This window comes from Melanerpes formicivorus, unplaced genomic scaffold (assembly GCF_026170545.1).
Source record: "Melanerpes formicivorus ecotype bairdi unplaced genomic scaffold, bMelFor1.0.p_v2 SCAF_106, whole genome shotgun sequence".
Taxonomy (NCBI): Eukaryota; Metazoa; Chordata; class Aves; order Piciformes; family Picidae; genus Melanerpes; species Melanerpes formicivorus.
The window spans coordinates 1072075-1087723 of NW_027142458.1; the positions used below are offsets into that span (position 1 = coordinate 1072075).

At 56.6% G+C, this 15649-nt stretch overlaps 1 protein-coding gene across 1 annotated transcript; it reads left to right on the top strand.

Annotated features, from left to right (window-relative positions):
* Positions 1–565: 565 nt before the first annotated feature.
* On the top strand, positions 566–14836 carry KCNJ3 (potassium inwardly rectifying channel subfamily J member 3). The gene is made up of 3 exons (XM_068166790.1): positions 566–1351; positions 12068–12284; positions 14808–14836. The coding sequence occupies exons 1-3, from the start codon at positions 674–676 to the stop codon at positions 14834–14836; spliced, it is 924 nt and encodes a 307-aa protein (XP_068022891.1). The 5' UTR covers positions 566–673.
* Positions 14837–15649: the final 813 nt, after the last annotated feature.

The following is a 15649-nucleotide window of genomic DNA, read 5'->3' on the forward strand; positions in this document are numbered from 1 at the left end:
TGCCTCAGCCAGGCTCTTCCTAAACACCTCTCCCAGGGAACTAGAGATGGGTTAGGAGCAAACAGCCTCCAGCTGCACCACCAGGGGAGGCTTGAACTGGGCAGCAGGAGACCCTTCTGAACGCCTGGCACAGGCTGCTCGGGGAGGTGGTTCAAACCCCTCCATCCCCGGAGGTTTTTGCGAGCCGCGGGAAGGTGGTGCTGAGGCACAGGGGTGAGCAGGAGAGGGGCTTTGTTTGTTATTCAGATCGTGGTCGGGCTCGATCTTAAAGGGTCTCTTCCACCCAGCGGGCGTCTACTTGTCCCCCCCGAGAAGCCCCCGCGGCTGTACCCCCGCGGAGGAGGGTACAGAAAATGGCGCCCGCCCGGAGGGCGCAGAGGACACGGGGGGGGGGCGGTGGGAGGGGGGAAGAGGGGCGGGGGGTACACAGAGATGGGCCGGCGAGGAGGCGGATCCGGGGCGGATCGAGGGGCGGATCGGGGGTGGCTGTGTGGGCTGATCGCAGGGCGGAGCCGGGGTCGCCCTGCCCGGGGCCGCACCGCCCCTGCCGCCGGGCTCCGCGTGGGTGGCGGCCGCGCAGAGCGGAGCCTCCGCGCCCGCAGAGAGGCGGCGGCGGCGGGGCCGGGGCCGGGGCCGCCGGGCCCGGGCTCGGCGGAGCGTCGCGGGACGGAGCATGTCGGCTCTGAGGAGGAAGCTGGGGGATGACTACCAGGTAGTGAGCACCTCGGCCAGCGGCGGGGGGCTGCCGCCGCCGCGGGCGGCCCCGCGGGGGAAGAGGCAGCGGTTCGTGGACAAGAACGGGCGGTGTAACGTGCAGCACGGCAACCTGGGCGGAGAGACCAGCCGCTACCTCTCGGATCTCTTCACCACCTTGGTGGATCTCAAGTGGCGTTGGAACCTCTTCATCTTCATCCTCACCTACACCGTGGCCTGGCTCTTCATGGCCTCCATGTGGTGGGTGATCGCCTACATGCGAGGGGACCTCAACAAGGCGCACGATGACAGCTACACCCCCTGTGTGGCCAACGTCTACAACTTCCCCTCCGCCTTCCTCTTCTTCATAGAGACCGAAGCCACCATCGGCTACGGCTACCGCTACATCACGGACAAATGCCCCGAGGGCATCATCCTCTTCCTCTTCCAGTCCATCCTGGGCTCCATCGTGGATGCCTTCCTCATCGGCTGCATGTTCATCAAGATGTCCCAGCCCAAGAAGAGGGCTGAGACGCTGATGTTCAGCGAGCACGCCGCCATCTCCATGCGGGACGGCAAGCTGACCCTCATGTTCCGGGTGGGCAACCTCCGCAACAGCCACATGGTCTCCGCGCAGATCCGCTGCAAGCTGCTCAAAGTAAGTCCGGGTCCCGCCGCCGCCGCCGCCCGCTCCCCGGGACATCACAGGGTCGTGACAGGGGTCGGAAGGGACCCAAAGGCATCGTCGAGGCCAACCCCCCCACCCCTGCCAGAGCAGGACCGTGCAGTCTAGCCCAGGTCACAGAGGAACGCATCCCCTGCTGGCCCGGTCCTCATCCTTCCTTCTTTCTCGCCAGGGAGGCTGGGGAGACGCTGGAACGGGTTGCCCAGGGAGGTTGTGGCTGCCCCCTCCCAGGAGGTGCTCAAGGGCCAGGTTAGATGTGGCCTTGAGCAGCCTGGGCTGGTGGAAGGGGTCCCTGCCTGTGGCTGGGGGATTGGAACTGGACGGTGTTTAAAGTCCATTCCCATGGCGTGGGGGTTGGAACTAGATGTCTGCGGTCCCTTCCAACCCAAAGCGTTCTGTGATTCTACGATGCTTCCATGATCCCCAGCTCTGCTGTCAGCCCCTTTGAGCACCCTTCACCACCCCTCCCTCCTGCCTGGGGCTCCCTGCATGTCCCCGAGCTCTGCCGTGGGGCGCCGGATTTATGCTCAACCCTCTGATTCAGCAGCAGCTTTGGAGGGGAACCCTTCACATCCCGCCCTGGGTTTACGCTTCCATGGTGCTAGAAAGCACCAGATCTCTCCGAGGCATCAATACTTTGCAGCTTGGATTCCCCCCAGGCTGCATTTGGAAAGGAAGCTCTCCGGTTGGTGGTGGCTCGGGATGATCTCGGAGCTCTTTTCCAAGCCCTAACAATTCTCCCAGGCTATGATTTCTGGGCTTTTTTTTTGGGGGGGAGGGGGCGACGGTGGGGCCACCCGGGCAGAACTTTAGCGATCCAGTGCGTGAGCTTCACGGGAAGCAGGATGCCGCGGGGCAGATGTTTCAAACTCCGGCTGATGGCTCTGGATTTCGAGGGGGGGAGCTGGGGCTTGGTTGGAGATCTTGCCACACATCCCCCACGTAGCCGTAGGGGAGCTGGACTAAATGTGGAGGGGTTGGAAGGGGACGGCTTGGCTGATGTTTGATGTATCCAGGCATGTGGGTGTCCTGCCTTCAGGGTGGCTGCTCTGCCCTCTGGAGGGGGTGGTCTGCAAGGGATGTGGGTGCCCAGCCCTCAAGGTTGGGTGCTGTGGCAAGGGGATGTGCGTGCCCTGGCTTTGGGGTGGGTGCCTTGCCCTCGTGATGGATGCTCTGCAGGGGATTAGGGTGCCCAGCCCTTGAGGTGGGTGCTCTGGAGGGTATGTGGGTGCCCAGCCCTTGAGGTGGGTGCTCTGGAGGGTATGTGGGTGCCCAGCCCTTGAGGTGGGTGCTCTGGAGGGTATGTGGGTGCCCAGCCCTTGGGGTGGGTGCTCAGAAAGTTATATGGGTGCTCAGCCCTTCAGGTGGGTGCTCTGGAGGGTATGTGGGTGCCCAGTTCTCAGGGTGGGTACTTTGCAGGGCATGTGGGTGCTCTGTCCTCAGGATGGTTGCCCAGGCTGCAGGGTGGGTGCTCTGCAGGGGATTAGGGTGCTCTGCCCTTGGGGTGGGCGCTCTGGAGGGTATGTGGGTGCCCAGCCCTTCAGGTGGGTGCTCTGGAGGGTATGTGGGTGCCCAGCCCTTCAGGTGGGTGCTCTGGAGGGTATGTGGGTGCCCAGCCCTTGGGGTGGGTGCTCAGAAAGGTATGTGGGTGCCCAGCTCTCGAAGTGGGTGCTCTGCAAGGAGACATGGGCACCCGGCCCTCCAAGAGAGGCTCAGCAAGCGTTGTGGGTGCCCAGCCCTCAGGGTGGGTGCTGTGCAGGGCTTTCCTTTCTGAGCAGCCAGCTGGCATCCCAGTTCTGCTGCTCCCCAGCTAGCCCTGGTTGTTTCCTGCTGTCACAAGTCCAGGCAGTTAATTGAATGACGTCCAATTAGCCTGGTAAGCAATTATCTGGTCACCAGGGTGACCCCTCCAACTGCTTTGTGTGACCAGCCTGATAAGGGGGAGGTTGGACTGGCACATTTAAGGTGGCTCTTGAAGAGCTTTAGAGCCTCCACATCCATTATTTTCCATGCCAAATTTGGAAACCAGCCCTTTAATTGTCTAAGTTAGAGCTTCAAACTTCAGTGTGGCTCCCAAAAGAAACCCCAAACCAAACCCAAACCAAACCCATCCTGAGCAGCTTGAACTCTACGTGAAAGAGAAGCTTCACCACCGAGCTTTGTGCTGGTGGTGCTGGAGTGAGAGATGGGTGAAGGTTTTGCAGCTGTTTAAAAATAGCCAGAAGCAGAGAGGAGCTGAGGGAAGGCTGCCAGAGCAGCAGCAGCTCGGACAAAGCAAGCTTTGGCCTTGCATCCTGGGCATCCTTTGTGTGAGGCAAAGGAAAATGCCATCTGTGAGCTGTGCCACTGATGTGGGTGCTGGCAGCTGGGTGGTGGCCATCCTCCTGCGTCCCCTGCCCGTCCTCCTGTGTCCCCTGCCCATCCTCCTGTGTCCCCTGCCCGTCCTTCTGTGTCCTCTGATCATCCTCCTGTGTCCCCTGCCCGTCCTCCTGTGTCCCCTGCCCATCCTTCTGTGCCCTCTGCCCATCCTCCTGTGTCCTCTGCCCCCCAGCCTTTGGGTTTTTCCTCATCCCCAAGCTGCCCAGCCCACAAGAGCTGCAAAAATGTCCAGAGAGAAGAGGAACACAATCATAGAATAGTTTGGGTTGGAAGGAACCTTTAAAGCTCATCCAGTTCCAACCCCCCTGCCGTGGGCAGGGATGCCTTCCACCAACCCAGGCTGCTCAAGGCCTCATCCAACCTGGCCTTGAACACCTCCAGGGATGGGGGCATCCACAGCCTCCCTGGGCAACCTGTTCCAGTGTCTCCCCAGCCTCCCTGGAAAGACTTCCTTCCTAATCTCCAGTCTAAATAGAGGGCTAAAATGTGGCTTTTCTGGGGGTATGGTTCTAGGTGGCTCTGACTCTCCTCCCAGTGTCTCTGCTGGGGGGGTTAGTGGGGCTTGACCAAGCTTCCTGACTGAAAAAAAACCAAAAAGGAGAACAACCTCCCTCTCTCTCCCCCCTAGGACTGCAGGAAGGAGTCTTTCCAGCTTGCAGGAATATGTGCTGGGGGGTTGGAAACTGCTGCCTTGCTGCTTTGTGCCTTGGTTTGCCTTACAGCAACCTCTGCTGCAGAGTTAATGCTGGGGCTGCTTGCAGGTTGTCTGCTGAAGTGCTGCTCTGCTCTCTTGGCAGAAACCTCTGAAGACAAATGCAAACCCTCTCAAAACAGGATGGCAGAACCTGGCTGCAATTGGCAATCCTCACACAATGGCTTTCATTTTGAGTTTGCCTGCTAAGCTTGCCATAGGGAAGGGGGGGAAAGCAGAGATAAGGGCTTGGAAGCGAGAAGTTCCTGTAGAAACTCAGTGGAAAATGATCAGAGGAAGCCCTCTGCTGTGAGGCCAGGCTGAGGGAGTTGGGCTTGTTCAGCCTGGAGAAGAGAAGGCTGCAGGGAGACCTTCTGGTGGCCTGGCAGTGCTCAAAGGGCTGAGCAGAAAGCTGGGGACTGACTTTAGAGCAGGGCCTGCAGTGACAGGAGAAGGGGTGATGGTTTGAGCTAAAAGAGGGAGATTCAGGCTGGAGAGAAGGAGGAAATGTTTGCCACTGAAAGTGGGGAGACACTGCAACAGGCTGGCCAGGGAGGTTGTGGATGCCACCTCCTTGGAGGTGTTCAAGGTCAGGCTGGATGAGCCCTGAGCACTCTGGCCTAGGGGAAGGTGTCCCTGCCCATGGCAAGAGGTTTTCATCTTTAAGGTCCCTCCCAACCAAACCATTCCAGGATTTCCTCTCATCCCATCACCTGATACTAGGGGAGAACAGACCAACCCCCACCTGGCTCCAACCTCCTTTCAGGGAGCTCTGTACAGCAATGATTCCTCCCCTCAGCTTCCCCTTCTCCAGACTAAACCACCCCAGCTCCCTCAGCTGCTCCTCACAAGGTTTGCTCTCCAGACTCTTCCCCAGCTTCACTGCCCTCTTCAGATAGGCAACAGCTCCCCACATCCATGGCAGCTGAGAGCTCTCAGCCACCTCCAGGCTCCCTGCCTGGCCATGACCTCCTGGCAGGCACATTCCTGGGCCATGAACTCCTTGCAGGTTGCAGCAGCACCAGCAGCTGGATGCAGGAGCAGCTTCTCCCCTCTCCTCACAAGGTTTGCTGGGGACAGACTTTTGAGCAGGGCCTCTTGTGACAGGACAAGGGTTGATGGTTTGAGCTGAAAGAGGGAGATTCAGGCTGGAGAGAAGGAGGAAATGTTTGCCACTGAGGTTGCCCAGTGAGGTGGTAGATGCTCCCATCCCTGCAACCATTGTGGGTCAGGCTGTGTGGGGCTCTGAGCAGCCTGCTCTGGTTGCAGATGTCCCTCCCCACTGCAGGGCTTTGGAACTAGCTGGGCTTTAATTTACATCTTTAAGTTGGAGCTAGATGATCCTCAAGGTCCCTTCCCACCCAAACCATTCTGTGAAACAGGAATGAAATAGGAGAGGTAAAGACAACTTGGTTGATGGAGAGGGCAAAATCCAAAGAAGCTAAAGTGAGGGAAAGGAGATGATGAGGGAAAGTGGTTAAAAATGGGTGGGCTGCTGCCTGGGCACCAGGCAGAGTCCTGCTCTTAGTCCTGTTCTCCCACCACTCACATGAAAGGCCACCAGAAGGTCTCTCTGGAGCCTTCTCTTCTCCATTCTGTACAACCTCACATGAGAGGTGTTCTTCATGGCCTCCTGTGGGCCTGCTCCTGCTCCTGAGTGCTTCAATCATCTGCTGAATTGGCTGGGACAGAGAGAATCATAGGATCATAGGATCAATAAGGTTGGAAAAGATCTCAGAGATCATCAAGTCCAACCTGTCACCCAACACCTCATGACTACTAAACCATGGCACCAAGTGCCACATCCAATCCCCTCTTGAACACCTCCAGGGATGGGGACTCCACCACCTCCCTGGGCAGCACATTCCAATGGCCAATCTCTCTTGCTGGGAAGAACTTCTTCCTAACCTCCAGCCTAAACCTCCCCTGGCACAGCTTGAGACTGTGTCCTCTTGTTCTGGTGCTGCTTGCCTGGGAGAAGAGACCAACCCCCACCTGGCTACAACCTCCCTTCAGGTAGTTGTAGACAGCAATAAGGTCTCCCCTGAGCCTCCTCTTCTCCAGGCTAAGCAACCCCAGCTCCCTCAGCCTCTCCTCACAGGGCTGTGTTCCAAGCCCCTCCCCAGCTTTGTTGCCCTTCTCTGGACACCTTCCAGCAGCTCAACATCTTTCCTAACCTGAGGGGCCCAGAACTGGACACAGGACTCAAGGTGTGGCCTAACCAGTGCAGTGTACAGGGGCAGAATGACTTCCCTGCTCCTGCTGGCCACACTGTTCCTGATGCAGGCCAGGATGCCCTTGGCCTTCTTGTCCACCTGGGCACACTGCAGGCTCATGTTCAGCCTACTATCAACCACTACCCCCAGGTCCCTCTCTGCCTGGCTGCTCTCAGCCACTCTGACCCCAGCCTGTAGCTCTGCATGGGGTTGTTGTGGCCAAAGTGCAGCCCCTGGCACCTGGACTTGTTGAATGCCATCCTGTTGGACTCTGCCCATCTGTCCAGCCTGTCAAGGTCCCTCTGCAGAGCTCTCCAACCCTCTAACAGATCAACTCCTGCTCACGACTTGGTGTCATCTGCAAATTTACTGATGATGGACTCAATCCCCTCAACCAGATCATCAATAAAGATATTGAAGAGGATTGGGCCCAGCACTGATCCCTGGGGCACACCACTAGTGCCTGGCTGCCAGCTGGCTGTGGCACCATTCACCACCACTCTCTGGCCACCATTTTCCTCTGTCCCAAAGCTCAGATGGGTGAATGGGTCTGGGTATCTCCACCACAACCCCACCACCCAGAAATGGGCCAACTTTTGCCTCCCCTGGGGCTATAACAGCACTGTGGAGGTGTGGGTGGTCTGCTGGGAACCATTCCTTCTCCAGAGCTGCTCCTCACCCTGCCTGTGGGTCCTTATTTGGTGCTTTCCTTGGGGTTTTTTGTCCTTTTATTTTACTGAGAAGCCAACTTCTCTCTAAAGAAAGAACAAACAAAGCCCTGCAGGCAGGAGATTTATGCAGATGTGCTCTAGATGTTCCTGGGCTCTGATGGCTTTACCTAAAACTGGGTGTGCTGGGCTGAGAGGGGGAGCAGAGGAAGGGGGAATCCATCTGGATTTTCACACACACACACACATCCCCCCCCCCCCAAATCCAAGCAGGTTCCTCAGCCAAGACTTGATGGCAGTGAAGCACCCCCTTGTTTGTTTGGGATTAGATCTCCATCAAGCCCAGCCACCCTTCAGGGGAAAGAGCAAAAATAGAAACCAAATCCACAGCAAGGAGAGTAATCCCTTTTTGCTCTGTCTGCTGCCTGCTGCTTTTTGGGCTCCCAACAGCTGCTCCACCTCAGCCCCACCACCTCCCATGGCACACACCAATGGCCCCCTGCACCAGCACTGCTGGGAAGCAGCTCCACACAGAAGGAGCTGGGAGTGCTGGTGAGCAAAGGATCATAGAATCATAAGAGAAGAGTTCCCCAGGAGCCAGCAATGTGCCCTGGTAGCCAGGAAGGCCAATGGTCTCCTGGGGTGCATGAGGAAGAGTGTGGCCAGCAGGTAAGGGAGGTTCTCCTCCCCCTCTACGCTGCCCTAGAGAGGTCACATCTGGAGCTCTTGGTCCAGTTGTGGGCTCCCCAGTTCAAGAGACAGGAAACTACTGGAGAGAGTCCAGTAGAGGGGTGCAAAGGTGCTCCAAACCCCTCCCCAGCTTTGTTGCCCTTCTCTGGACACCTTCCAGCAACTCCACATCTTCCCAGGCTGTTGCCAGGGCAAGGCTTAGAGGGAATGTTCACCATAGCTGTGTTCAGTTTTTGGGTCCATATGGTTGTACCCAAATGTTTCCTACAAGTTCCCTGGGAGCCAGCAATGTGCACTCATGGTCAACAAGGCCAGTGGTTTCCTGGGGTGCCTGAAGAAGAGTGTGGCCAGCAGGCTGAGGAAGGTTCTCCTCTTTTACTACTGACGCCACATCTGGAGTCCTGGGTCCAGTTCTGGGCTCCTCAGTTCAAGAGAGACAGGGAACTGCTGGAGAGAGTCCAGGGGAGGCTCCAAAGCTGCTGAGGGGCCTGGAGCATCTCTGTGAGGAGGAAAGGCTGAGAGCCCTGGGGCTGTGGAGCCTGCAGAAGAGCAGCCCCAGAGGGGATCTGAGCAATGCTCAGCAAGAGCTAAAGGAGCTGTGGGGGGCAAGAGGCTGGGGCCAGACTCTTGTCAGTGGTGCCCAGGGGCAAGACAAGGGGCAGTGGGCACAAACTGGAAGCCAGCAGAAGATGAGAAAGTTGTTTGGTGTGAGGGTGCTGGAGGCCTGGAGCAGGCTGCCCAGAGAGGTTGTGGAGTCTCCTTCTCTGGAGAGCTTCCAAAGCCACCTGGCCATGGTGCTGCTGGGCAAGCTGCTGTGGGTGCTCCTGGTGTAGCAGAGGGGGTCAGACTGGATGACCTCTAGAGGTCACTTCCCACCCCCACCATGCTCCAGTGGAAAAAAATATCCCATTTCCAGTCAGAGGTTTCACAGAGGTGAAGATGTTGAGGATGATGGAAATGCATCTCCAAGGGGGATACCATGTTGGGTTTTGATTCTTATGGATCAATCAGCTTGTGAAGCTGCTTTAAAAACCTGAGTGGCAAATAGTCACAGAGTGCTGGGGTTGCTTAGCCTGGAGAAGAGGAGGCTCAAGGGAGACCTTCTTGCTCTCTACAACTCCCTGCAGGGAGGTTGTAGCCAGGAGGGGGTTGGTCTCTTCTCCCAGGCAAGCAGTACCAGAACAAGAGGACACAGTCTCAAGCTGTGCCAGGGGAAGTTTAGGCTGGATGTTAGGAAGAAGTTCTTCCCAGCAAGAGAGATTGCCCACTGGAATGTGCTGCCCAGGGAGGTGGTGGAGTCCCCATCCTTGGAGGTGTTTAGGAAGAGCCTGGCTGAGGCACTTGGTGCCATGGTTGAGTTGATGAGATGGTGTTGGGTGATAGGTTGGACTTGGTGATCTCAAAGCTCTTTTCCAACCTGGTTAATTCTATTCTATTCTATTCTATTCTATTCTATTCTATTCTATTCTATTCTATTCTATTCTATTCTATTCTATTCTATCCTATCCTATCCTATCCTATCCTATCCTATCCTATCCTATCCTGATCTGTTCTTTTCCTATCCCTGGAGGTGTTTGCAGCCATGCTGGATGTGGCTGTGAACAACCTGCTGTAGTGTGAGGTGTCCCTGGCCATGGCAGGGCATTTGGAACTGGCTGATCCATGAGATCCCTTCCAACCTTGACACTTGCATAATTCTATGATTGATTTGGGCAGGGCAGTGCTGAGGCCAGCTCTCTGTATGGGCCAGGGCCTCAAAGTGTAGCTTGCAAGGAGGTGGATGAGCCTGAATTTGAGATTTCAGCCCTGAGTCTGGTCTTGATGGGCTTGTTCTCTAGCTGTGAAATGTGGTTTGTTGTCTCCTAGCAGACAAGCAAGAGCAGCATCACTTCTGCAGGCTTCCTTTGTCCCAAGGACAGTGATCTATGAGCTTCCCTGGAGAGCTGTGTGCTCAGCTGATTGCAGGCTGAGGTTGCTTGGTGTTAGCCAGCTCTGAGGGGAGAAGCTGCTCCTGCATCCAGCTGCTGCTGCTGCAACCTGCAAGGAGTTCATGGCCCAGGAATGTGCCTGCCAGGAGGTCATGGCCAGGCAGGGAGCCTGGAGGTGGCTGAGAGCTCTCAGCTGCCATGGATGTGGGGAGCTGTTGCCTATCTGAAGGGGAGGGCAGTGAAGCTGGGGAAGAGTCTGGAGAGCAAACCTTGTGAGGAGCAGCTGAGGGAGCTGGGGTGGTTTAGTCTGGAGAAGGGGAAGCTGAGGGGAGGAATCATTGCTCTGCACAGCTCCCTGAAAGGAGGTTGGAGCCAGGTGGGGGTTGGTCTGTTCTCCCCTAGTATCAGGTGATGGGATGAGAGGAAATCCTGGAATGGTTTGGTTGGGAGGGACCTTAAAGATGAAAACCTCTTGCCATGGGCAGGGACACCTTCCCCTAGGCCAGAGTGCTCAGGGCTCATCCAGCCTGACCTTGAACACCTCCAAGGAGGTGGCATCCACAACCTCCCTGGCCAGCCTGTTGCAGTGCCTCCCCACCTTCAGTGGCAAACATTTCCTCCTTCTCTCCAGATTGAATCTCCCTCTTTCAGCTCAAACCATCACCCCTTGTCCTGTCACAACAGGCCCTGCTGGCTGGTGAAGGAAGGAAATGGCTTCAGATAAAAGGAGGGAAGAGAAACAGAAGGATATTTAAACCCAGAAGGAATGGGGAGGAGAATAATTGTGACAAACCTGACAGCAAAAAGGATCTTGTAACCTAAGTGGGCCACATTTTGGTGCTCAGAGAGCATGCAGGTTGCTCCAGCTCTCTCAGCCTGCCCTCACAGCAGAGGTGCTCCAGCTCTTGCATCGATTACCCCAGCTTCATTACCCAAATGAGATAGTCCCAGGCACAAATCCATGCTGGGCAGGGACTGGCTGGAAAGCAGCCCTGAGGAGAGAGACTTGGGGGTGCTGGGGGAGGAGAAGCTCAACATGAGCTCTCAGTGTGCACTTGCAGCCCGCAAAGCCAATCAGATCCTGGGCTGCATCAGGAGAAGTGTGGCCAGCAGGGCAAGGGAGGTGATCCTCCCCCTCTGCTCCACTGTGGTGAGACCCCACCTGGAGTCCTGCCTCCAGTTCTGGAGCCCCTAGCACAGGAGGGATGTGGAGGTGCTGGAAGGTGTCCAGAGAAGGGCCATGAGGATGAGCAGAGGGCTGGAGCTGCTCTGCTGTGAGGACAGACTGAAGGAGTTGGGGCTGTTCAGTCTGCAGAAGAGAAGGCTCCCAGGTGACCTCATTGTGGCCTTCCAGGATCTGAAGGGGGCTACAGGGAGGCTGGGGAGGGACTGCTCAGGCTCTCAGGTAGTGATAGGACTAGGGGGAATGGAATGAAGCTGGAGGTGGGGAGATTCAGGCTGGAGGTGAGGAGGAAGTTCTTCCCCATGAGAGTGGTGAAGCCCTGGAATGGGTTGTCCAGGGAGGTGGTCGGGGCCCTGTCCCTGGAGGTGTTTAAGCCCAGGCTGGCTGAGGCTCTGGGCAGCCTGATGTAGTGTGGGGTGTCCCTGCCCATGGCAGGGGGGCTGGAACTAGCTGATCCTTGTGGTCCCTTCCAACCCTGACTGATACTACTATGATACTAAGCCCAACTCTCTCAGCCTGGCCTCACAGCAGAGGGCTTCCAGCCCTGCCAGCGTTGCTGTGGCCTCCTCTGGCCTCACTCCAACAGCTCCATCTCTTTCTTCCTGTAATGAAATAGAATCACAGAATTGTTTGGGTAGGAAAAGAGTTCTGAGATGATCCAGCCCAAGAACCAGCCCAACCCCATCATGGCCATCAAACCATGTCCCACAGTGCCATGGCCACAGGGTTCTGAACCCCCTCTGGGGATGGGGACTCCACCACCTCCCTGGGCTGCCTGTTCCTGTGCTGTGCTGGATTTCCACCTGTTTCCTGGCTGTGGGGCTGGCCTGGGGTTTGCCCCATGTGAGGGCAGGGATGTGGGCATGCTTCTGGGGTGCCTCAGGGAGGGCTGCTCCAGCAGTGACCTCTCTCTCTCTCTCCTCCCCTCATCCAGTCTCGCCAGACGCCCGAGGGTGAGTTCCTCCCGCTGGATCAGCTGGAGCTGGACGTGGGCTTCAGCACAGGGGCTGACCAGCTGTTCCTGGTGTCCCCACTCACCATCTGCCACGTGATAGATGCCAAGAGCCCCTTCTATGACCTCTCCCAGCGCAGCATGCAGACGGAGCAGTTTGAGATCGTCGTCATCCTGGAGGGCATCGTGGAGACCACAGGTGAGTGGGCAAAGAGAGGCTGCCTGCAGCAGAGGGCACCTGACAGCAGAACAGGAGAGAAGCAAGCAGGTTGGAAAAGACCTTCCAGACCATCAAGTCCAACCTATCACCCAACACCATCTCATCAACTCAACCATGGCACCAAGTGCCTTAGCCAGGCTCTTCCTAAACACCTCCAGGGATGGGGACTCCACCACCTCCCTGGGCAGCACATCCCAATGGCCAATCTCTCTTGCTGGGAAGAACTTCTTCCTCACCTCCAGCCTAACTCTCCCCTGGCACAGCTTGAGACTGTGTCCTCTTGTTCTGCTGCTGGTTGCCTGGGAGAAGAGACCAACCCCCACCTGTCTACAATCTCCCTTCAGGGAGTTGTAGAGAGCAAGAAGGTCTCCCCTGAGCCTCCTCTTCTCCAGGCTAAGCAACCTCAGTTCCCTCAGCCTCTCCTCACAGGTCTGTGCTCCAGACCCCTCCCCAGCTTTGTTGCCCTTCTCTGGACACCTTTCAGCAACTCCACATCTCTGTGAGGAGGAAAGGCTGAGAGCCCTGGGGCTGTGGAGCCTGGAGAAGAGCAGCCCCAGAGGGGATCTGAGCAATGCTCAGCAAGAGCTAAAGGAGCTGTGGGGGGCAAGAGGCTGGGGCCAGACTCTTGTCAGTGGTGCCCAGGGACAGGCCAAGGGGCAATGGTCACAGACAGGAAGCCAGGAGGTTCCACCTGAAGATGAGGAGCAAGTTGTTTGGTGTGAGGGTGCTGGAGGCCTGGAGCAGGCTGCCCAGAGAGGTTGTGGAGTCTGTTCTGGAAAGATTCCAAAGCCAGCTGGCCATTGTGCTGCTGGGCAAGCTGCTGTGGGTGCTCTGCTTTAGCAGGGGGGTTGGACTGGATGATGTGCAGAGGTCCCTTCCAAGCCCCACCATGCTGGGATTTGGGGATTCAAGGGGAAGTCCCTGATGTTTCTAGGAGAACTCTCTGCTCAGGGAAGGGTTTCAATGCTGGTGTGCAGGCCAGGGGGCTCCAGGTTGGTTGGTTGCTTCTTTGGTGGTCTTTTATTGGTGAGGTTTTTTGTTTGTGTTCTTCCCCTTTCTGCTGTCAAACAAAGATCATAGCATCATAGTAGTAGTGTCATAGTATCAGTCAGGGTTGGAAGGGACCACAAGGATCAGCTAGTTCCAACCCCCCTGCCATGGCCAGGGACACCCCACACTACATCAGGCTGCCCAGAGCCTCAGCCAGCCTGGGCTTAAACACCTCCAGGGACAGGGCCTCAACCACCTCCCTGGACAACCCATTCCAGGGCTTCACCACTCTCATGGGGAAGAACTTCCTCCTCACCTCCAGCCTCAATCTCCCCACCTCCAGCTTCATTCCATTCCCCCTAGTCCTATCACTACCTGAGATCCTGAGCAGTCCCTCCCCAGCCTTCCTGTAGCTCCCTTCAGATCCTGGAAGGCCACAATTAGGTCACCTGGGAGCCTTCTCTTCTCCAGACTGAACAGCCCCAACTCCTTCAGTCTGTCCTCACAGGAGAGGTGCTCCAGCCCTCTGCTCATCCTCGTGGCCCTTCTCTGGACACCTTCCAGCACCTCCACATCCCTCCTGTGCTAGGGGCTTCAGAACTGGAGGCAGTACTCCAGGTGGGGTCTCACCACAGTGGAGCAGAGGGGGAGGATCACCTCCCTTGCCCTGCTGGCCACACTTCTCCTGATGCAGCCCAGGATCTGATTGGCTTTCCGGGCTGCAAGTGCACACTGAGAGCTCCTGGTGAGCTTCTCCTCCCCCAGCACCCCCAAGTCTCTCTCCTCAGGGCTGCTTTCCAGCCAGTCCCTGCCCAGCCTGGATTTGTGCCTGGGATTGCCTCGACCCAGCTGCAGGACCCTGCCCTTGCTCTTGTTGAACCTCCTGAGGTTGGCTTGTGCCCACCTCTCCAGCCTGTCCAGATCCCTCTGGATGGCCTCCCTTCCCTCCAGCTGTCTGCTGCACCACACAGCTTGGTGTCATCAGCAAACTTGCTGAGGGTGCACTCAATGCCACTGTCCATGTCCCCCACAAAGATGTTGAACAAGACAGGTCCCAGGACTGATCCCTGAGGGACTCTGCTTGTCCCTGGCCTCCACTGGGACATGGAGCCATTGACAGCCACTCTTTGGGTGCAGCCATCAAGCCAGTTCCTTATCCATCCAGTGGTCACCCCTCACACCCATGTGTCACCAGCCTGGAGACCAGGCTGTGGTGTGGGACAGTGTGGAAGGCTTTGCTCAGGCTCAGGGAAACCACATCAGTTGCTGATGATCATGCAAGTACCCCAGAGTTTGTGACTGGCTCATTTGGTGTCTAAACCAGAGTGGTGTGTGGACTTTGGAGCTTCTGTTTGTAACTATTTCAGGCTCTGAAATTATCTACACTGAAAGGAAAAAACAAAACCAACCAACAAACCCCAAAAAGAAGCCCCCAAAAAAAGCCCAAAAGGAGGAAATTTTCTGCCTCTGGAAAGCCCAACTTACATAAGCTTGCAAATTTTGGTGACCTAGTTTTCCAAGAGGAGATGAATTTTGGGTAAAGCACAGCAAAAAATGTGCTCAGTCTGGCTGCAGCACAGGGGGATGAAAGGGTTTGGAAGCTGAAGACTGAGGGAGGAGAAAGAGAGTGCAGAGCTGGAGGGCAGCTGGGCTGGAAGAGAAGCAGGAATGGGATAGGATAGGATAGGATAGGATGGGATAGGATAGGATAGGATAGGATAGGATAGGATAGGATAGGATAGGATAGGATAGGATAGGATAGGATAGGATAGACTAGATTAGACTAGAATAGAATAGAATAGAATTAACCAGGTTGGAAAAGACCTTCCAGATCATCCAGTCCAACCTATCACCCAACACCATCTCATCAACTCAACCATGGCACCAAGTGCCTCAGCCAGGCTCTTCCTAAACACCTCCAGGGATGGGGACTCCACCACCTCCCTGGGCAGCACATTCCAATGGCCAATCTCTCTTGCTGGGAAGAACTTTCTCCTCACCTCCAGCCTAAACCTCCCCTGGCACAGCTTGAGACTGTGTCCTCTTGTTCTGGTGCTGATTGACTGGGAGAAGAGACCAACCCCCACCTGGCTACAACCTCCCTTCAGGGAGTTGTAGAGAGCAAGAAGGTCTCCCCTGAGCCTCCTCCTCTCCAGGCTAAGCAACCCCAGCTCCCTCAGCCTCTCCTCACAGGGCTGTGCTCCAGACCCCTCCCCAGCCTTGTTGCCCTTCTCTGGACACCTTCCAGCAACTCAACATCTTTCCTAACCTGAGTGGCCCAGAACTGGACACAGGTCTCAAGGTGTGGCCTAACCAGTGCTGAGTACAGGGCACAATGACTTCCCTGCTCCTGC